This window comes from Paralichthys olivaceus, chromosome 9 (genome assembly GCF_024713975.1).
Source record: "Paralichthys olivaceus isolate ysfri-2021 chromosome 9, ASM2471397v2, whole genome shotgun sequence".
Taxonomy (NCBI): Eukaryota; Metazoa; Chordata; class Actinopteri; order Pleuronectiformes; family Paralichthyidae; genus Paralichthys; species Paralichthys olivaceus.
This window is the reverse complement of record NC_091101.1, coordinates 25295529-25319617: the sequence shown is the minus strand read 5'-3', so window position 1 is coordinate 25319617 and position 24089 is coordinate 25295529. Positions and strand designations below refer to the sequence as shown.

General features: G+C 43.2%; 1 protein-coding gene across 2 annotated transcripts in view; it reads right to left on the bottom strand.

The window, feature by feature from the left end:
* The window catches only part of fstl5 (follistatin-like 5), a 139454-nt gene that overhangs the window by 30745 nt on the left and 84620 nt on the right, over positions 1–24089 (bottom strand). For both annotated transcript variants that reach the window (XM_020103808.2, XM_020103809.2), the window contains exons 7-10: positions 21506–21672; positions 13345–13465; positions 2755–2916; positions 1818–1952 (exon numbers count right to left, since the gene is read on the bottom strand). In XM_020103808.2, the coding sequence (XP_019959367.2) occupies positions 1818–1952; positions 2755–2916; positions 13345–13465; positions 21506–21672 (585 nt within the window). The remainder of the gene's footprint in view (positions 1–1817; positions 1953–2754; positions 2917–13344; positions 13466–21505; positions 21673–24089) is intronic.

The following is a 24089-nucleotide window of genomic DNA, read 5'->3' as shown; positions in this document are numbered from 1 at the left end:
TCTGCACAACAAACTGCAGTGACAAATGGGAGCAGCTGCTATTTGACTGAATCTAACAGAGACATGATGAGGCTGAAAAATACTATTTAGCCGGTGATCAAACATAAAGGAGACAATTTTGTTCCCGGCTGCAGAAAAAAAAACGAAACCGTAATTTTAATCATCCCCTGTAGTACTCGATCAGTGAATACACATTTACCAGATAATTCGTACACAGTATTCGCCTGCAATTATTAATCCTCCTGTGAAAACACATTTCACATAATTACCACTGTGCTTCATTAGATTCATGTTATCAGTGTGTACAGCATCTATAACCTTGTAGTGTGTTGTACATTTGTATTATGTTTTATTTACTGTTTGTGGCGCTAAATAACAAATGTGACCCTTTCACATATGCATTTCAATTTAATCTCTTTTATATTGTACATTTTTATAAAGAAAAAACCCCATAAATTAATTAATATTTCTCAGTTTCATCAAGTTTGTTTCTGTGCCAACCTAAAATATCTAAAGGACAATAAAAAATTGGTGTTTGGAGTTCTGCTTTTATGATATATATCTTTGTGAATCTAATATCTGTTGCTTTTGGACTTTAAGAAGTAAGATTGACATTTTTGGGTATTTAAGGAAAGTTATGTCAAGCAGTACTCACTACTATCAAGTAATTCCTCGGACAAAATCCCCGGCATTTGTAAACGCTGCATGAATTTGACATTATAAGCTTCCCTTACTGAGCTGACGTCTCGTTTCAACGTATATTTCCCGGGCGCTGCAGCGAGGGTCTCAGGATTTGATGGCTGCAGGCGGTGCGAGCTAACACCCCACATCAGCCTCAGGCTCACAGAGACTGCTAATCCATGGAAAATGAGTAGTCAGCCTCCAACTAGTCTTAATAAAGAAGACGTTTATCACGTGAGGACTAGAGAGGGACATGGACACAGTGAGGAAGATGTCCAGACTACGACAGCGCAGGAAAGTCTGTTTCTCCTCTATCTCCATTTTGTAATGCTGTAGTGTAGCCACGTCTGGCTGTCTGCTGATATCGCTTTGAACTGCTGTCCTGTGGGGTTGCTCACTCCAAAAAAAAGGGGGTGTGCAATATGCAACACCTCGCAGCGTTTCAGCCCGCGGTCAGTGCGGCGTCAAAGGCATCAAAGCACACGAGTGACACCTGACCTGTCCCGAGCGTGATCCTCTAATGCACGACAGGCACGGGTGACATCTAGAGACGTTGGGTCCGGTACAAGGTGTGGGACAGAGCGCACGCTGGTTGTGTGACTCGAACTGCAGAGTGAGCGGCTGTGTGTGTTGTGTGGGACCCTAATTACCCACAGGAAGAAAAAAAAAACACAACACACTAACAACTGGCCTCGAACCCCAAAGACAGATTCTGACATTTCTGAGAAGGTCAAAGTTAATTACCGTGTGAGATTCTACTAAACAGGAAGAAACAGGAGGAGATGGTTTGTGTTAGACAATGATCCCAAATTTGAATAAGAAGGTTATTTTACTGAGACACTGTGAGCAGTGGCAGCTCAGGCTTTATATATATCACCGATGTGGAGTGTGACATATACGGCTTTTAAAACGTTTAGAGCTGCAGCACAGAGAAGATGAAACAAGGAAGACGATGGTCTTAAAGTGGACGACTCGGATCAAAATAACAGTTCCTGCTTCCAAACCAGGCGACGATACAGACTAAAGACGGTGTCACTGTTTCTCCCCTCGCAGACGCTCCATCGTTGCACCACAGGATATAAACCATTAAGAACCCACAGGATTAATTATTAAAACATCCATTTGCGTGTACATACGAGTTTTGCGCGCAGAGTCCTCCACAAATAGCGAAGAGATGTCCTCGTCCACGCCGGCTTGGTTCTTTGCGATGCAGGTGTAGGCGCCGGTGTCCTCAAAGTGGACGTTGCTGATGTGCACCTCACTTCCATTAGCTGCGAGGAGCAAGACAGGAAAGAGACGAGACAGTTTTCTTTTCAGATCGAGATAAAAGGTGACTTCATGCCACCGTTGCTCTGTTACATAACCGTTCTCTCACATGTCGGGAGACAAGGGTGAGAGGTTTGTTTCAGGGAGAAGTCAATAAAGTGGGAGTTCAAAGGGAGAACGCAGCACAGGCCTGCCTCACGCTGGGTCTGTCGTTTAGCGGTTTTGTGCACAACCTCAAAAAGAAAAGCATTTGTCTTCGCTGTTCACTGAAAAACCTGCAAACAGTTAAACCCTGACTCTGAATGTTTGATGCTGCGGCTTCGCAATTCACCAAACCTATCAGGATATTGTGAATCTGTCGATGACCTGAATAAATTCACATCAACAGTCACGATTTCCAGCCAACGTCTTTCAACTGAAAATAGCAACAATGATCAATAACGTCTATCCAGAGGCAGCCAATCAGCTGCGAGGGCATCAGACGTGAGTCGATATGAAAGAAAAAACACGCATTTACCATTACCGACGCATTTCTGATCCTTATTCTCCATCACTTTGAATCGCTCTGCTCAATGTTATTCATGTAAAATGAATCTTTACAAACAGTACGAGTCAGAATTGACTGTAATATAATGGCAATAATGATAGTGACATTTATGTTAGAGGTAGTTGAAGCAATTGCAGGAGCATATACTGCTGTAAAAGTGTTGGTAAAAGCAGTAGTAAAATAATAATGGAAGCAGTAGTAGAGGCAATAAAACACTACAAGTGTACAGGCGGTGAGCAGTAAACTCTGGACTCCTGTACCTTGCAGGGTGAGCTGTTTGGACAGTTTGGTTGTGATGTCAATGCCGTTCTTCAGCCAGGACAGCTGGGGGCTGGGGACACCCTCGGCGTGGCAGCGCAGGCTGGCTGTGACGCCCGGCTCGCGGGCTTGGCTCTCTGGGTAAACTCGGATGACGGGAGGAACTGAAAATACGGTGGAAAGAGGAGAGGAAGACGTGAGAAGGAGATAAACGCTGCACAATATTCAATCAATCAATCAATCAGATTTTATTTGTACGGTCACAAATCACAAATTGTCTCATCGGGCTGAACAACATGAAGAAACATTTTGATAAAGAAATGAAACGTAGAAACTTCAGAGAGCCACGTGTGAGGGACGCCTCTCTCAGGACGTGATGGATCATCATGAAGGGAGCAGTAATCGTGATTCCAGCAGTATTGCCAATAACGGTTGTATATATGTAAGCAGGCGTATAAAAGCAATCTAGTTGTAATCACAATCCACAATCAGCTGCCACTACGATCATGATCCACTGTTGTTTGCATTAGCTTCACCTGAGGAGGGAGGCAGTCGGATTAAATGAGAAGGTTTAGAAACGATGCCGAGCCCTGAACTCGTGGCGTTGCATTAGTACAAACTATCAGTGGTATCAAGTGTGTTCTCAGTATTACTGAATACCTCTAGATAAGGTTAACATGCTGCCGCGGAGCCAAACAAATCAGATAAATACGGGAGAGAACCTCTGTTCGGATGTTATCGATTTAGCCTGGTAGTCATTGATTTTATGTAACCCTCTGTCAGGGAGGAGATGAGAGGATAGAAGCAGACAAAACAAAATGTGTGAAGAAAGAAAAATCCCAGACTAAATGTCACTTGTATTAAAAAAAAAAAAAAAAAAATCCCTTGCTCTTGTTTACTCTAGCCTGCAGCAGAAACAAACAGAAAAACCCTCCTACTGTATTTCTGAGAACTACGAATCAACATAAATCAATGAAGCAGACAAATACATTAATAATATGCATTTATGCATTGGCTGAGAATATGCCACAAGTTTTGCTCCACACCCCGGGGGGCTGAACTTGTTAGAGCCTAGCTCCACAAAACATGGAAAATATCAAAAGACTGAATTTGAATAATCCTTTAAAAGGAGAAGGAGCGTTCTCCGAACAACACAACAATGATAACAACCTTTCAAAGGGACAGTCGTATCTCTGAGGAGACGCTCGCACTGAAACGGTGACTGAAACTTGGACGGCGACAATGAACTGTTTTCGGAGCGACCGTAAAATAGCAGCGTGATTCATCCACGACAGCCTGTCACATATAAGGATGACAACCTGGCGGTGGTTTAAACAGAGACATCAGATCTCCCCATCACGCCATCTTGATTTGAGCAATCTCTCATCGCCTCCGTGGCCCAAATCAGTGTCCTCTTTTCCGAGAGAGAGACTTCAGAGACTCGGGCGGGGGATGGAAGCTTGGCAGAGACAGAGGAGGCAGACGTGCTGTAGAGACCATTTCCTGTGGGCGCCGGGTTTAGAGGAAGTCTTCACTCAGCCAGGTGAGTGAATGGACTGGAGATTGCTGCCACGGCCATCTGGTAACCATGGCACTCCTGGGCCTTGGCGCTCACGTCAACCTGACTGCCAGCGCGGCGCCCGCAGAGGGCTCTTATGGCGCCCAGGTTGCTTTACCAATCACAGTCACAGAGACACTCAGCTGTAACAAGGTTGACTGAACGGAGCGCACGGAGACACTTATTTTGTACGATCTTCTGAGTGAAGATTATTACTCACACTTAATTTGCTCTCACATGCCCACAGAAGCATACAGCAGCTCCGGCCTCATTTCTGAGCGTGTGTGTGTGTGTGTGTGTGCGTGTGCAGCTCATGTTCTTACTCCAGATTTATTTCTCTGACTTTTATCTGTTTTGGAAAATGTGAAACACTTTGTTAATAGAAGATTTTATTTAATGCTCGACTGTAAGTGAACCTCCCCAAACGCACCTGGAAGGAAAGCAGTGGTCATAAGACACCGTTTCTTCTTAAAGTTCACCTAAAAGAATGAGATCCAGCTGTTCTTATAACATCTAAATATTTATATCACACCTGCTGACGGTATCTATCATTCTGAAATAATCCTGTATTATCCATTGTGTGTTAAAAACCGTATCATCGGGTGTGTTCACAGGCATTTGATCAGGTACATCCTGGTTACCTCCACCAAGGTTATCTCCTCTCAGAGAATAATTCACCTTGATAAAAAACTGACTGACGTTTGTGCAATTTGGTGCGGATCTTAATAAGAATCTGGATCTAGTGAGTTTAAATCTCTTTTACTGGGAGAAATTATGTTTAAGATGATCTGGTTCTAAAAAAAAGCTCGACCTGCAATCCAGGTATAATATGTCTTAAAAATACCTGATCTTGTTGCTTGACCACATAAGTAAAAACTTGTGCTGATTCAAGCTTGTGAAACATGAAGTTTGCAGCCTCCCTGCAAATAAGAGAGAAAAAGCAATATAGAAACTTCACGTCTGACTCCAGGGAATTGAAAATCTCATATCGTATAAGAAAAACAATAAATCGAGAAAATAGTATGCAGCTTAATCAACAGAGAAAACATTTTAGTTGCAGCCCTACCGAGAATTATTGTTGTTTCTGTCTTCCATTACTGGGGATTAAATGAAGAAGCTAAATTCAGCAGAGTGGTAAACGCAGCAGCGTCCATGCAGCCTGCTCCGGACAGAGAGGATTTACTTTCTGGATGTGAAAGAGTCAGAGGCAAAACTGCAGATCATCAGAAACTTGGATAATTAGAATCATGTATCCAGGTTTCTTTATATGTACTACAGACGTTGCATCTCAAATTTAATCCAAACGATGATACTAGAATAAAAATGGTTGAAGAAATGAGACTCATCTTCATTTTAATATAAAATGCGATCAGAGGAAACTTCACACTGAGCAGAGAACCAGGTGAAATCAAACTCTGTATCTGGAACATACAGAAGCTGTCGATTAATCTAGTGTGTCTCAGACGCTGAATGGCAGGATGTCTGTGTGTGTGTGTGTGTGTCTGTGTGTGTGTTGATGTTAGGGGAAGATTTTGAGGTCATGGCAGACATGGAACGTACCTTTTTTTTTTTCTCCTGGCAGGAAATCACAACAACCTATTAATCAACGACCGTGTACCGCGAGCACGGATCGACCAGGTTCCCTTGAGCGCCTCATTAATAAAAACCTCTCAGGCAGTCTCACAAAGTTGCGTTAATTAGTGTGTTGTAATTAAAACTTTAGGCTGAGTCCACAAGCCTTTTTATTCTCAGAAAAAAAGAAAATAGTGTAACTAACACAGCGGCCAGTGAGAGGGAGGGGACGGACCCTTCAATGCAGGACGAGCACTTTATTAGGAACAGCTCAGTTCAGTCTCAGTTCTTCGTGACATGGATTCAATAAGTCGGAAACTTTCCTTTGAGATTCTGCCGTCGACAGGATTGCATCATTATCTCTGCAGGTTCACGCTGATCTGTCCTGTTCTACCAACATCCCAAAGATTTTCTGTTGGATTACGGCGCGGTGACTCGGGAAGCTTTAAGTTCACTGGACTCTCGGCCTCGTCCGTAATTGCTGTTTTGAGTCGTCGCCGGCTTTGTGACACGGTGCATTGTTTCATGAGAGGATGGTAAATCAGGGTCATAAAGGGAAACACGTGGTCAGAAAACGGATCCGCGTCCACCTGCAGCTTCCCAGAGGGAGAGCGTCATTGATGACTTGTGTGTGCTTAAATATACAAATCACACAACTGCTCCTGGTCTCTCTATGGTTAACACTAATGTCTCAATTCAATATGTATACGTTAGTTGTGTGGTTTAGTTTAGTTTAGTCAGTTTAAGTTTATATAACTTTTAATGTCCATATTGAAACAGGAGCTGAGAGTCAGAGCAGACATCATCCTGTGATCACTGTAGTAATTTGTTGGGGCCAGTGTAGAAATATCTTGTGGGGCTGTTGAGACCGATAGAAAATGGATAGCAGGACATGGAGCCCTACATCTCGTCTCATCTCATCTCATCTCATCTCATGCACCTTTTTGGGTAAAATGCTTTTTGTGATTTGAGAAAATGGAACTGGTCGTCACTTTGTGCTCAAGTACTCTGCCTATGATCCAATCATGGCTTGTATCACCACATCAGCTGCCAGATGGGTTACAGTAAAAGTGTAGGTGCAGCGAGTAGAGGTGCACTCACAGAGTAGGTAAGTGCAGGTCCAATCGGAGCTGAAAATGAGGCAGAGCAGAAGGTAAAGTCCTCTGTAGGTTTCATGATGGACCTAATTCTACCAAATACCTGATGTGAGGGGCTCTCCTGCTAAAATCACTCAGAGCTCAGCCTTGTTTCCCTGCAAGTTGGGCAGGAGATAACTCCATCACTATCATGGTAGGCTGAGTTTATCAAGGCTTCAGAAAGTGTCGGACCCTTTTACATTTTGTGTTGTTCCAGTTTCACATCTGATGTCCGAAACGTCAACACGCTTTTGCTTGAATTTTCTGGAAATGTCTGGAGCAACTGACTTTTGTGCATTGTGGAAAGAATCAAAAGAACCAAAGAGAGAAAAATGGAGAATGAAATGAAATAAAATGTGGATAAATTAAATTAAGGACTACTTAATTAGAAGGAAGAATGAAGCACATTTGCAGCTTCACCATCGTCATCAGGAGCATCAGGTGTTTTTCGCTGAGCTGCATCCGTTCGGCTCTTGATGACCTTTGTCCAATTGTTTTCATATCAATTAGATTTGATTTGTTACTCGGCAGTGGCAGTGAAACACGAGTCGGGGCATCTTTGTCTCCATTAACGAGACGTCTTCATGAGACAGTGCAGAATAGGTAGCAGCGTTTATCTGTGGACTTAAAATCAAATCCTTCAGATTTAGTTAATCAACAGAGTGATGACGGAGCATTAACTTATTAGACCTCAACAGTAAAACAGTGAACCTCCTGATATTACACTGATCTGTCAGCTACACTACACACACAGGTTTCACCCATTCACACCAATTAATATGGACGTTAACACACTGATGACGCAGCAGAGAGAAGTTCAGTGTCTCGCTCAAGGACACTTTGACACAGTGCGGAGAAGTTTGTGTCTCCTGATTGAACGAATTCTTGTCTATGCCCCAGAGTACAACAATGTCATTCAAAGTGTTTGAATAGTTCACAGGAAGAGGAATTTTTGATATCGACATTTTGTATCCGGCCCATATCAAGGTTGTACTGACACTGTAACTGAGCCCACGACAAATTTCCCAGAGGTACGAGAAAGGACATCTTGATCCACCGAGACAGAACTGAACAATTAACACAGGGGACAAATCCTCAAGAGTTAATTAAGAACCACTCACATCAAAACACTTAAGCACAAAATCCCCTCCCAAGTCCAAACTGAAAGACCCTGACTGAACCAGGAATCAAACCGGGAACCTTCTCTATAAATACTCTATTCCAGTAATAATTGCTTCCCTCATACAAACCCTCTTATTTAGCAGCGGTTTGAGTAAATGTCCAATAACATGGCAGTCAATTTAAAAAAGGAACATGAATATATCAATTCAATTATAGGGAGCATAGAAAAAAGCTCTTAAGTCATCAAGCTCTTTGAATCTGCGCCGTTCTCCGGGTCCCTGAACACCTTATTAACCACAGAGAACCGTGAAACTCTTTTTCTTCTCTTTTATTCTGCTTTACAAACCCGCCTCACTGACACACTCCGCCGGTGTGCACATGTAAACCCGATCCCTGCGTGCAAATCATTACCATTTCCTTTTGCCTGGACAGTCGCTAAAAATGAAAGTCGAGAGCCGGTCGACGGGGTTTTTCCACTCAAAGCACGATTCAGACAAGATGTGAAAGAAGTTGCATTCTGATGTGTTTCTGAGAGCGTCAGGAGAGCCACTGCCAGGAGAATGTGACACAGCAGGGATGACAGCTCCATCATAAAGCTCCCCAGCCAGTCGTCAATCACTCAGCAAGGCTCCCGTCGGCCATGGCGCTCTCTAGAAGATGAGCAGGCGTTCAGATACACAAACACACACGAGCGACACACAAACACCGTGGCAGGATACGACACACTACTGGGAGATTTCCAACTAAGTCTGGCAGACTTGTTGCAACTCTTCAGTCAAATTGAACTTGTGGCTGCTGCAGACATAACCAGTGGATTGTGAAAACAGACCAAGGACCTGTGAACAACACAAAATAACACGCGTGCTCGTGCGCCCGCTCACACATACACACACACACGCTCATCCACCGACAGACACACACACTCACAAATGTGCACACACCACGACGGAAAGCTTCCTCTCTCAGTTGTGATTACACTCTCAACCGAGCGTCATGCCTCCTGTGGAGACATGAGAGGAATCCAGCTCAGACGTCAGTGTTGTGCGGAGAACAAATCCGTTGCATTACAACTACATCACACAGCTGCTGGAAAGAGAAGTTTTCAAGAGTGAAACAAAAGGAAACACAGTAAAACTGCAGGGGCGGTTATAAAACACCTCTGGGACACAAATTAAGAGGCATAATGGACGTCCAGGGAAAGCTGCTGTGCCTCGTCTCTTTTATTCCTCTAAAGAAGTTTCATTATACACAGGCTGGGATGATTCTCATGTTATTTGATTTATAATACAATTAGAATGAAAAGACATTTAGTGTATGGATAATCAGAAACCAGAATTCAGTTTCTATTTCTTCAGAGAATGTTTGTGTGAAGATAAAAATGGGTATAGTTTGAGTTTTAAACCGATGGGAATGTACAGAGTAAGAGATCATCAATATGAGATGCTGTGGTTTAGCATTTCTTTTGTAGTGATTTGATTCGGCTTAAGGGAGGTTTTATTTTATTAAACCCGGCAGCAGTAATATTGTATTTATAAGCACAAATCATTACACTGGTATGGATTTTTTTTTTTTACCAGTAAGTTCTAGTTTGTGAATGTAATCTTCTTCTTTTTCATTTTATTATGTGTTTTTTCGTGGCCTCTCTAACAGAGGATGGCAGCACATAAAGTCAGAAGAAGATTCATATGTTTGATATAATACAAAGAAATACCTTCTCTCTATCGCGGTATTCGTAGAAAGATAGTTAAGAAAAAATCTCTAAGAGGACACTATGACTGTTTTGGAGACAGAGGACAACAGATGAGCCAAGGTTTAGATATATTTGTGGACACTGTGACTCGGTGAGATTATAATACTCCTTTTTGCAAGGGCAGCTCAGATTTGTAAAACATCAGCTTGGTCCCCCTGATGCAGCCTGCACTGAGAATAAAAACTTTTGCTCAAGGCACAAGAAAACAAAAATCACTACAAACACTTGAAGCATGCTGGGCCAGTGGGTGGAGATTAAGTCAACATCATGAGTCCGTCAAATACCAGCGAAGAACGCGGTGATCTCAGTAATATCGGGCGAGACAGACGCCTATGAATGTGCAGTGATGCTCAATGTAACTGCGGTTGACTTGCATGTGGACACAGAGCTACGTGGAATCGAGGCGTTACCCAAGTCCCTACAACAGAAGAGATCACATCCCCAGGTGGCCGCCTCCCGAACACCCAAACCAAACACTCCCAGTCTGCAAGCCTGTTCCCTGTGTCGGCCTTACGTTGCCTAGATACAGCAACTCTCCCCAAAATGCAGTCCCATGTGGGCGAACCTCTCTCCTGGGAAAACTGCAGCATTCAGCCGCGGACTTGTCGGTATCCAAACATTCGCCCAGCAACTCTGGGAAAAAAAAGAGACAGTCCAACCCTGATCACGGATTCTGGTTCCAGAGTGTCAAGGTGAGCCCGACTACATCTACCACATCTCGCCCTGACACCTTCCCACTAGAAATGGCATTCCAGCTCCCGAGGGCCTGTTTTGTATCAGGGGATCAGCACATAAAGGCCTCGTCTCCTTTGCCTGCCATCCATAGCTTACCTTGCAGGGGATGGACATTAATGGAGGCAGTGTTGCATTACTTTCCTGCAAGGCCCCATGGGTATACGTCTCTGACAGACTCTCAGTGTGGCCTCACCTGGGAAACTCTACCGCGATGGCAGCCAAGGTACTTTTACTGATATCAACAAATACTGCATAAGTAATGTGCAGCTTTCCAGGGTAGAAAACTATATTTACGCAATAATTGTGTGTATGAGACGATTCAACCAAGACTTTCATCAATTTGCCTCTAACTACTATTTATTTCTGCTTAAGCGGCAAAGAAAGTGGACAAACTTTTCAGCCGCAGGATAAATTAAATGCAGCTTTATTGATTCCTGTAGTTAAAGTATAGTTTGGATAAAAACATGTTTTAAGAGTTCAAAATATGAGAAACCACAGAAAATATAATTATTGCAGATAATAAAAGGAGATTGACTGAAAAAATAAGAAAAATCCATGAAGCCAGAAGTAACCAAGTATGGAGGAGCAGGGAAAGACGCTGACTCGGAGGACACACCCACCTACACATGCGATCTAGACCCATTGGATGGTGCTAGCTGTCAGTCACATAGTATCCACGCCCCAAATGCATGCAGTAGTTGACTTCTGATTGACTCTAAATGAGACTATAAGTATTTATTAAAATACTAAACTAGCAATCGAGACCATTACTGACTGACTTTTTTTTTGCAAGCAATGACATCGCCCTCTGCAGGTTATTTGGGAGAATGCAGGTTTCAGGCACTTCTGCATTGGCTTCACTTTCCAGAGTCTACGTCCATGTTCATAAACAGTCTATGGTAGAGACCAAAGCCCGAAACCTCCAGTGATCCTCCACACAAACTTATAATCCTCTGGCTGCTTCTCAGGGAAATGAAAAGATCCTCTATAACCATGTTTCATCTAAACTCCATCAGCTCTTCAGAATAAAACTCTGAACAGTGTGTACCATCAGTCTCTTGTGGTTGCAGACAGCGTTCTGAATCCAGCGTCTCAAAAGTTATTCCACCTTTTTTAATTGAGCTGTAGAAAAATCTCGGCAGTCGTTGCAGGGTGACAGCCGGTCCTCCGAGGCTTCACCCACACTAAGAATGTGAAATTCATAGTGTGCAGTAAAAAGGTCATCTGGAAGTTTCAGTATCAATTACGACCAAAAGTCACCGGTGTCATGGGATCCACTCTGCTTCCGTTAAACAAAATCTTGGGTATAATAAGACATGTATATCATCGCAATTAGCCTCAGAGTTAATCCTTTTTGATGAATGATAATGAACCAACTGTCTGTCAACGGTAATGAAGATGTTGAGCAATCTGCATTGACACACTGTGGTTTATTTATATTCAGTTCATTAGAGGCAGAGTGGGAGAAAACAGACTCATTCACACAAGCTGGACCACCTCACCGCTTCACCTCTGCCCTCTCCAGACTGTCCCTGATTCACAATCCACCTCATTGGTTCCCCATTAAAGCCCGGAGGCTGCTCCCAACCAATTAGCGAACTGAAAAACTCTATAAGGGGTCATTCATATTGATGCTGGTGTGGTCACAGCAGTTGTCAGGCAAATGAACGTGGGATTTTCCACCTGGAGTGGGAAATTAATATTAGGCAAAGTGATGATATTGTAAAAGCAGAAGCTGGCGCGCTGTATATAAACCCAATCAGCCAAAGCACATATTGATGAGGATGATGTTAACCTAAATAAGCCCGTCGGCTGTTGTCTGACGATGAATCAGCCTCTGGCGGCAAAGGCAGATTTGTCTCCGACCTCCGTTCAGTGTGTGTTCACCTACAGATTTAAAATATTCACTGAAGTTGTGTAGTATAGTCTATATGATGCAGAGATACCTTGAATATCCATTTTTGTACTACGCATTTTATGGTTTTCTTTATGAGATATCTGATAATTGGACATCGTTAGTTAATTGGAAATAATACTTATGAAGATGCACTTTTTTCTCTATAGTGTTTTTGTTGACCTTAACTTCTTCTTTGACTGATAAGCTCCAAAAGTAGATCATCTGAAAATAACCTTCATATCATTTTGTACACACACACGTTGGCATAATAAATATCCAGCTGTGGAAACATGGTGGTGGACAGTGTGCTCCATGAAGTTTGTTTGTTGTACCTCAGACAAAGTAAAGATCCCGAAACTGAAAACCCAATGAAGGAGGTAAAGGAGGATTTCATGAGCCGTTTGGCTGAAAGTAGGAAAAGCATCAGTGAAACACCAAAACAACGACTATGTGCAACCAGAGAAGTTACCAGATTACTTTGCATCATCACACTGAAGAACAAGATATAAAATGTTAGTTCAATAAATTACTTTAAGTGATAACAAGAGACTGAAAGTCGCCTCACAAGTCCAACAGAATCCAGTAAATATTTACAACAAGAGCAAAGTTATCTGTCTCCACGTTGAGGAAATCTCCCATGAGCTGCGGCCACTGATGGATTCCACAACATGACAATAGTTTACTCAACACAACAGTTTGAAGAGCGGATAGAGAGACGCCAAGCTGATGTTTGAGAACCGACCACAGTGGCTGGTTTTACACAGCAGACGAGAGATGAAGTTATTTTAATATAAAAGTGCGTGAAGAGTATATGCCTCTTACCGTTCACTTGAAGAGTATGGGTCTGAGAGAGTTTCTCGTAGCCATCGGCATGACAGGTGTAGTTGCCCATGTGGGTTGTTGTCACCTTGGTGATGTACAACGAGCCATCATCCCCAAAGTCCTACCAGACGGAGACAGAAAAACAGTTTTGATGACTTGGAGAAAGTACCCGGCAGCTCAGAAGTAGCAGTGACGGGGAGAGAGGCGTTGGGGGATGGGAGTGAACTGTTTGAGTGGGGATGCAACAAGCCTGTGGTGTGCAGATGGAAAAAGAAAAACATGTTTCATAGCATAGGGAATGAGAAATAGAACAATAATTCAAAAAAGGCACAGTGTGGATAAACGTCCAAGTGAGAAGTTGAGGCCATGCGTTGCCAAAGAAAACAGCTGAGGGACGTAACGGCCAAAGTCACAGTTAAGAGAAACTGTTTCCTGGCGCTGCTCGTTTTTCCCACTCAGAGTAAAATGATCTGATGAAGCAACTAAAAAAACAAAAGATGAAAATGCATTAGAACATCGTCCCTGAAAAGGATGTAATGTGAACAAAACACGTTACACTTAAACTCTCATGCAGGATATTTAAACCAAAACAAGGCTGTAATCAAACCCAAACCTTTCCACGATGTGTATGTAGCACCAACCAAAACATGATTTATTCATGCCGTACTTATTTATTATTAAGCCAGCAAACAAAAAAAAAAAGAAAAGAAAGAAACGGTGCCGGACAAAAAAAGAGAGCAAAGAAAAATAAATTATTCAAGCTGTGGCAGACGAAGAAGCCCCCAAAGCTAATGAGCCCGCTGACGGCGTGGCGCTGTGATGAATCCCATCTGGCAAAGAGCAAATGTCTGGCACCTTGTTAAGACCGTGTTGCGATGAGAAGTTATCTTGACAAGACATTGTAATAAGGTTTTGAATTATAAAGTCTTAAAGAAGGATTAGATTTCACTCTGAAAAAGGGAATTAACTGTGTGAAAGCTCGCGTCGATTCTTTAAAGTGAAAGTCAACCTCTAATATTCTGGGTTAATATGATCAGAGTAGTAAATGTGACATCTTGTAGAGGCTTCAACCCTTTTCTTTTTCTCTTTTTAATTAAATTTACAGACGTTTTATTTTGAAATCCCTCACACCTCCAAACCATTTGTGTATTCGGTCTCTCGTACTTTTAAGATTTGTGAAAAATGGCGGCTGATCTGCAGGAGACATGATTTCAACAAAAAAAAAAAAGTTCCTTTTTAAATTCAGCGAGCAAACAACGGGTCATATATTCAGGTACGTTTCTATCTCCATTGATTTTACAACAGTGTTTGATTTGCGTCTCCGCTACATGTCAGGATTCGCTCGCTGCTCCAGTGAGTACAGCGTGTACTCTGTGTACTACATGTGAATGCGCCGGCTGAAGCAGTACTGAGTTGCCCTCTGTCTCGGTCAGCTCGTCTGTGTTATCTCCCTGGTGCACGTATTCCTCCTGCTTCCTTGTGTAGCAGCATCCTACACACTGCGTCCTGTTGTCTGTTCTGCCAGCTCACCTGCCTGTTTATACACTGGCCGGCCCATAAGCCTGTTTACCTGAGGTAACTGCGCTGCGTCCTCTGTGGGTCTGAGATTGGGTCCAACCTGCTTTTGAAGCGTTTACTCCTACACAGCTTTCCTTTCTGCATTTGTCATCGTGTTGATAACAGAAACTATTGCCTGTTTTATTCTGATAAACCTTATCTATACATTATTTTGTGTGGTTTTATCCATAATAACACATTTGTATTCATTTTGAATATATAACATTGTTGGTGATTTCACAGTTTGCTAAAGAATGACGATGTGAATCACATGTTCTGTACAATATAAATATAATATGGTAAAACTAGGCGTGCATGTGATCGATGTTCACAAGAGAAACATTCTTGATTTCATAATTTAATTAAAAAGTTTTACATTTTCTGTTTCCTCAGACTGTCCATTGCTGCAGCTCCTCCTTTCAGCCTCCGTCTGAAACACCTGGTTTTACTTCCTGTCTCTTTAGGGCCCTCCTCCTGATAAAGACCAGTCTGCTCTGATTGGCCCAGCTGGCCCACATTGTTAGGATTTGGTCGACTGCTTTCTTCCAGCGCATCTAGGAAATCTCAAGTTTTGTTACGGGGCCGCTACGTGTGTGTATCATATAAAATGCTGTAAAACGTTTTCATGAACGTAAAACACACTGGAGGATAAAAAGAAAACTATATTTGAAATCTATAGTTCATATTTAAAGTATAAAGCAAAGCCTGGACTATGTGACGATATCCATTTCAGCGTATTCATTGTGTAAAGTAGGTTATATCACACGTGTTCAGACACCAGTCAGAAACTAAAGAACTGCCTGTGATCACAGTAATGAGCTTCACCACTTTCCGATGCACAGTGGCTTTCCAGAAACCTGCTGAACGTGCCGCAGCACTCATTAGACTTTTCTTCAGTCTCCGCTAACTTGATGAAGGCCAAGTGCCAGAACGTGTTCAGTCCTGATTGCTGCCGTGCCATTAAAAAAACATTCAGATATTTCTTAGCGGTGTGAACTTTCCCGTGATTCTGCCCCTCCGCTCTTAGATTCTTCTAACTGAGCGCCACGTATTCTTACAGAATCTGATGGAGCCGCGTTCGCTCGAGGAGGTCACAGTGAGAGAAAATGCCTTTTCTCATTAAACAGCTCTTAACATTTGGATCACATCCCCACTGGCTGTTTACATCTCGGCTTCTCCTCCACACTCTACAAACAGCTAAAGGGAGTCGGCCGTCGTGTTTACAGGCGTTTATCAGTTGGTCCTGATGTGCTCCGATCTAACCCACGAGCTCGGTGCCGGGTCGGGGCTGAGTGAAGCATCAGAGCCTCACAACACGAGGGGAAATCGATGGTGCGTTTTGGCCCCTTGGGCTGGGAGCATATTGTGTCACCTTTTTAAATGAAAAATGAATTGGGGGAGAAATGAAACTCGGAGGGGTGGAACGAGCCGCGGCGGAGGCTGTCGACATGATTCCTCCACCTCGCCCCGGCTATCAGCAGCACCCAGCTCTCTGCAGACAAAGCAGGACCGGGCTAAGACTGCTCAGATGCAGGGGAGACAAGGGCAGGTAGAGGTGGAGTTACAAATAGGCCGTGGCCCTCAAGAAAGTATAATTAATAAAGCTGTCAGCGGCGGGTCACCCCTGAAAGGACACCAAGGTGCCACCTCATTGGGTAACTAACCTCCAGTAGTGACACGGCATCGTAGAAAACACCTTTGAAGAAGTTTCCAGTCTGTTCTCATGAAATATCCTCCAGCGTAGAGGAGAAGAAGAAAACGTGTTTCCTGACAGTCACGGGCGGAGGGTTCACATTTTAAAGGGGTAGGTCGCCTCATTTATGAAACCATGTCTCCGTTCAAACCTGGTATCAACATCTGTGCTGAGAGATCTGATCACAGGCACGATCACGATCTCTGTGCAAATAATCACGTTCGTCATTTGTGTTCGTGAAGATCAAATGATCTCGTCGTCGTGAAACTTCGGCTGACTTGTGACGGGGTCACTCAGGACGGACTTTGTTACCAGGTCTGAACGGACTCGTAGAAAAAGAAAGAGTCTTGTCCAGCAATTTGAGGACATCGTCCGGCTTGAGTTTTTTGTTTTGATGCTGTGAACCATCAACATTTCAATCGCTGCCTTTGATTCGAGATGTTGGAGGAAAATTGGAGCAATGGACAAATTCAGTTTTAATAAATCAGACACATCAGCACGTCTCCACACCAGAGTGAGGAAATTATTTTGTTTGATTTCAACTGTCACAAAAAAGTGGTGAAAAGAAGATTCATAATTTGTTTTGGCTTTGTTTGACATTTTAGACTTTCACAGATATACACGTACTTCTGTTCTAATCATTCACAAATACAAACTTTAACGTCTTCACCTACTGTTACGCAGTCATCGCTAAATCATGTCGCAGTTAAGGAGCGTGTCAACGTCCACAACCCATTATTAACATTTGTGTGTTTGTGATGTGGATCAAAGCTTCATGCATCTGCTGCAGGCACCTCACTAGATTTGTGGGCTTCTTGTGGATGGGATAAAAAAAAAAGTGAATTTATGTCAGTGTGTTGAGACATTTAAAAAAGAAATATATCGAACATCATACCTGAGACGGGATCTGTTGGGGGGGAAACAGATGTCAGACATTTAGAGGTTTAGTTAAAAATAAAAAACACAATATTAAGGCATAAAACACAACATTAAGGCATTAGAAACAGATTTTTCAGCACAGGGGTCAAACCACGTGGGTGTTAGTGTCACAAATAAAATCATTTTTGCCTTTTAGCGATAAAATGCCAAAGATTCACTGGTTTCTCATGTGTGTGATATTTATGTCTCCTTGTCCTTTCTAATGAGTTTCAGGCTGCGTCCGAACAAAACAACGCATTTCCATCACACTACGTTGGTCTTCAGAAAACCGTGAAGGTCTTTTCCCACCGTTTTCTGGTGATAATTAAGAAGATAATAAGCAAATTACTTGATAATTAGGTTCATTATTAGTTGGGGGCCTATTATAGACTAAAGTGGAGTTTGTAGCACAGTGTAGGTCTGATCTCAGAACGATAGAGGAGCGGTGGAGATGTGCGGTTAGTGGCTCCCAGACTCCATGATTAATTCAACAGTAAAACCGGTCCTGACAGAAGTTGCAGATATAATAAAACAGGCCACTGTGATTCAGGGAGATTCGTGTATTATCTGCCGTATAAGCTTGATTTGTTTGTCCTCGTGAAACGGCACAGGGACAAATTCAAAATGCATCAGATGACGAGGTTCAAACTGATCAAAGATGAACGTGGGTATAAATAATAATCTCACGCATTCAATGTTACACGTCTCCTCTGTGCAGGGATAACATGAAAACAACCAGCACGAGCCACAGAGAATTATGGGAGATGAAAACACGCATATTCCAATGGACGAGATAAGAGGAAGAAAGATTCAGATCAGATTTTACCGTTTCTTTTTTTTAACAATTACACCTTTTCAAGATTCAATTCATGAGGTTCGGGTGCAGAGTCACATGTCAAACATTCACTTCATCACGTGACTCCAGAAGTCTGCATGCAAACGTCAACGTTTTCTACCCATGATGCACTTTTCCCTTTGTTCGGATGTCCAAACTTTCTGAGAATTACAAAAATATCAAATGCAGTTTTTTTCGTCTTCCAAACTATATCCTGCACCACTGAGTCATCACCCCCCCCCACACACACACACACACACACACTTCTCGACTGTGTCTTTTGCTCGGCCACTCGGGGAGGATTGAAATACTGACAGCCTTGGATGATGATGATGATGCAATAGCCTGCAACTGTCAACTTCATGGAATTACAGTAAGCTGCTTTGTCAAAATTTAGAGAGGCTCCATTGAACTCTGGGATACAAGCACATCGCTGGGATTAATGTGCGATTCACAGAGTCTGAATGTCGACAAAACACAAATTCTAAAAACAACCGCGTTCTAAATTGGGAGGGCCTGCGAGGAGTGGCCCGCGTAAACCTCCCGTGTGTGCTCGCAGGAATATGACTCTAATTAAGGCTGGCAGTGGATGCTCACAAATATTAACAGCCAGCAATTATAAAGAAATTGTCTGCAAAGCAATTTAGAACGAGCCTGTGGACGCCAGGTGCAGGCGGAATTCATTCTCGTCTGTGGAAGCAACAGCAGTGATTGACTGGAAGTCTCAGAGCCAAATATAAATCTGGATTAAGCCAGCGTTGGGTTGTGCCGCCCGTGCTCCAGCGGTAGTTTCTTCTGGTGTTGTGTGGTTTGCACAGTTTCCTGACGAGCCACGGCGGACTGCTGGTGTTTGTGCTGATTCACTTGCTGTTGGTGTTTGGTGTTAGTGCAGCTGCTCTGAACGTAATCGCCGCTCTGGCAGAGGTTGTCAACTCAAGCTTTGTCAGGCACAAACAAAAAAAAAAAAGAAAAAATCAAATCAAATCTGACAATTGCAGACCGAGAGGGTCAAAGTACAGCGAGTCCTCTCAGGATGAAGAGACGGTGGCACGAGTAGTTTTACTCACTCTCACTTCATGACGCTGCACTGGCGTCACACTGTGTACTGTGTGTACCACGGAGATAGAGAGGAGTCATCTAACGCAGCATTAAACACAGGTAGCATTAAGATCCTGGGGGGTTGTACCGAAGTGCTTTAGAGTTAATGAAAAGAATTAAAATACAAACTGCTATTTGCTTCCTTTTTTAAATTCTGCTTGAATTCCTCTGCCGAGGAGATCGTGTTTTCACTCCTGTGTCTTTGTCTGTTTTTCTGTTTGTTTGTACCCAAAAAATACTATTATCACGAAAACTGCTGCAGATCAAGGATTGTTTTTCATCAGGCCGTTTTTTATATTTATTTTTTGGGGAATTTCTCAAGAAATCATTTTGAGATCTTAATGAAAAAAATGTGAAAAGTGCTAATATCTATGAACGAATGAAATTTGGTTTCCATCCGGATAATAATCCTTTGGGCCGATCTTTGTTCAGTGAGTCTATAGTAACAAATATTCCTTATATTTCCGTGTTTATGAGTCTGATCGCAGTATCGGTCGTGGTGGAGCTAAATCCAACATCACAGTTTGACTTCTGACTGAAATTAAAGTCTCGGTTGCAAACCCCAAAAGGCCAACGTGTGATTGATCCACAACACGTTCTCTTCTCCACTGTCTGAGTGATGGGGAAATAAATGAAGACCCAAAGTAAAAAGGTTTTCGGGGGAATACTGAGCAGCAGAGTCTTCGCTGACATTTGAATTGAAAACACACCTGAGTGAGATCTGATATTGTTTACGAGGGGAAACTGATGACGGCCGGCGTGTGAAGCTCAAACCGACCACCTGTAGTCGGGATCCTGAACTCAGCTATGTGTCCTCAGGCAACGTGAGGAGATGAAACAAAAAGTAGTTCCTCTGAATCTGCCCCAAAAAAAAAGAAAAAAGAGGAAAGAAGTAAAACACTTCTTAGAAAAAAATCTCTGTGAATGATAGATCAAAGCCTGCTCTGACCTCACAGGACCTCACACGCGTATTTGTCCTCCGGTAAATCTTCCAAAAAGTGTTTTTCAGGAAATAATCTGACTTGACACTTCTTTATTACGAGACCCGGCTCTTGCATTCGTCTTTTTTCATGAATACAAATCAGCCATTATATATTACGGTCAAACGTCAAACGCTGGGAAAGCTGTTGCTCTCGCGTGCACGGCCTAAAAGTCACCTCTGAGTTTGGAGCTGCTCTTTATGTGGAATCACACGTCACCAACAACCAGAACCAGAGCGCCAGTTTAGAGCGGGTTGATGGTGCCAAGGATGACTGGCGACAGCTGGGCGCCTCTTACTCATTTTAAGGGTCATCAACATTTAATGTTACATTAGCGGCTTCGCTGGGTCTCCCTTTATCTACTGCGACAGTGTTGACTTAATTATGCACAGCAGTATCACACTGATCTTGGCCGGCCCTGACACCGAGAGGAGAAAGGCTGAGGCGAAGGAGGTCTGGCTTTTCTGTTCCTCGCCAACATACGTGTCCTGGCTCCTTTTGATGTGGATGAAAGTGACACAGAGCGCCGATTAACACACACACACACACACACACACACGTACAGTCTTTCAGCGAGTTGTAAAAGTAGGTCCTTCCTCTAGGGCTGAACCCCTTTGGTTTCCCCCCTTCATCTTTTTTTTTTGTGTGTCTGAAATCCCCGTCCCTCCCAGCGAGTCTCTAAACACAGACACCAAGAATACAAACTGACATCCTGGATTACCGTCAGACCGACAACACAAAGCCGGCACCAACAGTCGAATGAAATGTGCCGGCAGCCTGAGCCACCGCCAAATGAAATAAATCTGGAATATGATGAGAGGGAAATACGGCGTGAAATTATCAGAAATTTACAGCTCGTGCTAAAAAAAAAAAAAGAAAAGGTGATGTTTCTGAAACCGTCGTTAAAAGAGTGACGGCGCTTTATGACGTGAACATTTCGTAATTAGACGTGTTCACGGCGTAGTTACTCAACTATGGATCCCATCATCCATTTACATCTGTTGATTTATATACACGTCGACTTATATTTGTGTTTGTCTGCCGATATAGAAATAATAAGTGATGACGGGTCGTTCTTACGTTGATGTCCTCCAGGTTCAAGGAGTTCAGGTATTGATCGTTTCTCTTCCACAGTATCGGAGGCCTCCGCTCCCCGGTGATGGCACAAGTCAGCACGGCGCTCTGGCCGACCGTTACTGTGGTGATGCTCACTTTCTGGTCGTCGGGGAGGTCGAGCAGGTACACGTCTGTAGACAAGAGGGAAAGAAACATGAACATGAGACTGACCTGAATTTAAAACTGAACTTTCAAGTTCTGGGTAAAAAACGTGAAAAGCAGAAAAATCGTTTTTTGAGTCTGTTTGTATTTTAAATGTGAAATTCGACGGGCTCCTTTTTCATGTGACGACTTGTTATTCAGTCGGCTTCTCGTCGAGGTACTTCACAATCCAAAAACAATGAGTTTCTTCTCTTAACGATGCCCGAGAACCAGAAAACAAAACACGAGAGCGTCTCAATTAGCTGCTGGTGAGCTGCAGAGGCAGACGTTTGTTTAGTTAAAGATGCACTGAGGCGGCACAATTATTGCGATTTTCAAAGTAATGGGAAGGAATTAAGTTTAATGTTGTGTAAATACTTTGCATAATTTATGTGATGATAATATAACGGAAGTTCTACTTTCTCCCGGAGGATCCTCGTCTCTGTGCGGTGGTGCTGCTGGTCTGCTGAAAGCTCCTCTCATCGCTGCTTTGTAACCAGGAGGTGGAATATTTTTAACATGATCAGTGTTCTGAGAGTTTAAAAACAAGCTGGACTCTCCTCGCTGCTGTAAAAGCCCAGGAGTGAATCCTTTCTGATGAAACTAGCACGGAATAAAATAAAAACCTGCGCTGCCAGGAGAAGGTTCCCCACGGAAACGCAGCCCGAGACCTCGATCACAGGCGGTGCTTTGCCTACCTCGATATTCCTGCACTACCTCAACATCTTTTCAAGCATGTTCCTGCTGATGAGATGTGGTTGTGATCAATTTTTAACTAATCCTGAGAACAAATGTTGCCACAAAGCGAAGCCAGGGGGCGGCTGGCGACGGGTCAGCGTGGCCACGGTTGGTTGACGTCTTTTGTGCGTCCAGTATTTTGATGAGACAACGAGCACAATGTACACTCGTCCGTTCTCCGGCGGCATTACGTAACGTGGCCTGTGAGAGAATGCTTTTTAATCTTTCTCTCGGTTAATGAGCAGCGGAGCAAAAGGAAACAGAGACTCAATTTGTTCTGCTCCTAAGGGCATGAAATACAAAACGTAATGAAAGAGCGGGTCCAAGCAGACAGTGTTCGCTCGCCACAGCCCAGAGAATAAGGATGAGAGCGCCTTCAATTACAGCATGACTCCGGTGGCCCCGGACCAGCGGCCTCTGAATGCTTCCTTAACCTTCTCGCTCATCTTCTTTGTTTGCTCCACTTGTTGCATGTGTGAACTGTGAACCTCGGCTCAGCCATGATAGGTGGGACGACTCGCACTTCTACTTTCAGCGGGAAGCTCCAAGTTAAGGCTTCTAATCTCCCGTTTGGCCCGAGGCAACCCTGCTTTAAGCCCGGGCAAATCACTGCCAGGATTACATCAAAATTAGAGGATTCATTTCAGCCGTGTCTTCTGAGTGGAGTATAACTCAAAGTTTAGGTGATTATACTGTAAGCGGAGAGGAGTTCAAACTCTCTGGTAGTTTTTAATTTTCCAATTTCCCATTTGTCTCGCTGCAAACTGTTCTGCTCCTGGGTCCTACAAATCTAAGAAACAATAGTTTTAGTAGAAATCTGTGAATTAAAGTAAAAAGATATTTCAACCATTATAACCCAGAAACAATAAAAATCTGTTTGTGCTTCGTCCCTCACTGGACAGAACAACGTCTTCCATCACAACGTTATTCAGTGGAACAGCACTAATGTCAGCCTCAGTATTTTCCACCAAGTTGAGCCAAACGTCCTGGTCCAACGTCACCGGCTCCATGAATCCAGTGCATGTTGCCCGGCTGTTGCATCACATTGTGTTATAATACAGGTTATTGTTGCAGTGTCCACCTGTCCATGTATGTTGCAATATCAAGCTGCAGTAAATCTCATTCTGCGTATGTTGGTGATTTTAGTGAGAATTTATTTAAAAGTCAATTATTTGAATTGAAGTCAATCGATGGGAAACGATTTGTTTCTTTGCTCATTATACATGTTGCAAAATAACTGAACTATGCAGTAAATTGTTTTCAAGCTGGTCACAAATCACATTTATTCCCCCTTCACTTAAAGAGCCGTGTGCATGTGAGAGAGACGCAGCAGGAGTCGATATCAGAGACATGATGGACACAAAGAATAGAAACGACTGAAGGGAAATGAACTGTTCTGGTTTCACGCGGCCTCGTTTAAAGCGTATTGACGCTACAACTGAAGAAGTTCTGTCCAAGTTCAGCGGAAAGTTCCAAAAACTTTTGACAATAACATAATTGTTTCGGGGCTCACAGACACGCGGCCGACTCGAGCTGTGATGTTAGAGAAGAAACAAATCTGCATTGTGCATCTGCAGCTGAGGACGGCAACACAACGCTGTAAACACCGTCACCCTTCAGGTCAAATATTAAAGTCTGCTAGTTTCTGACGGGATGGAGCAAATTGATT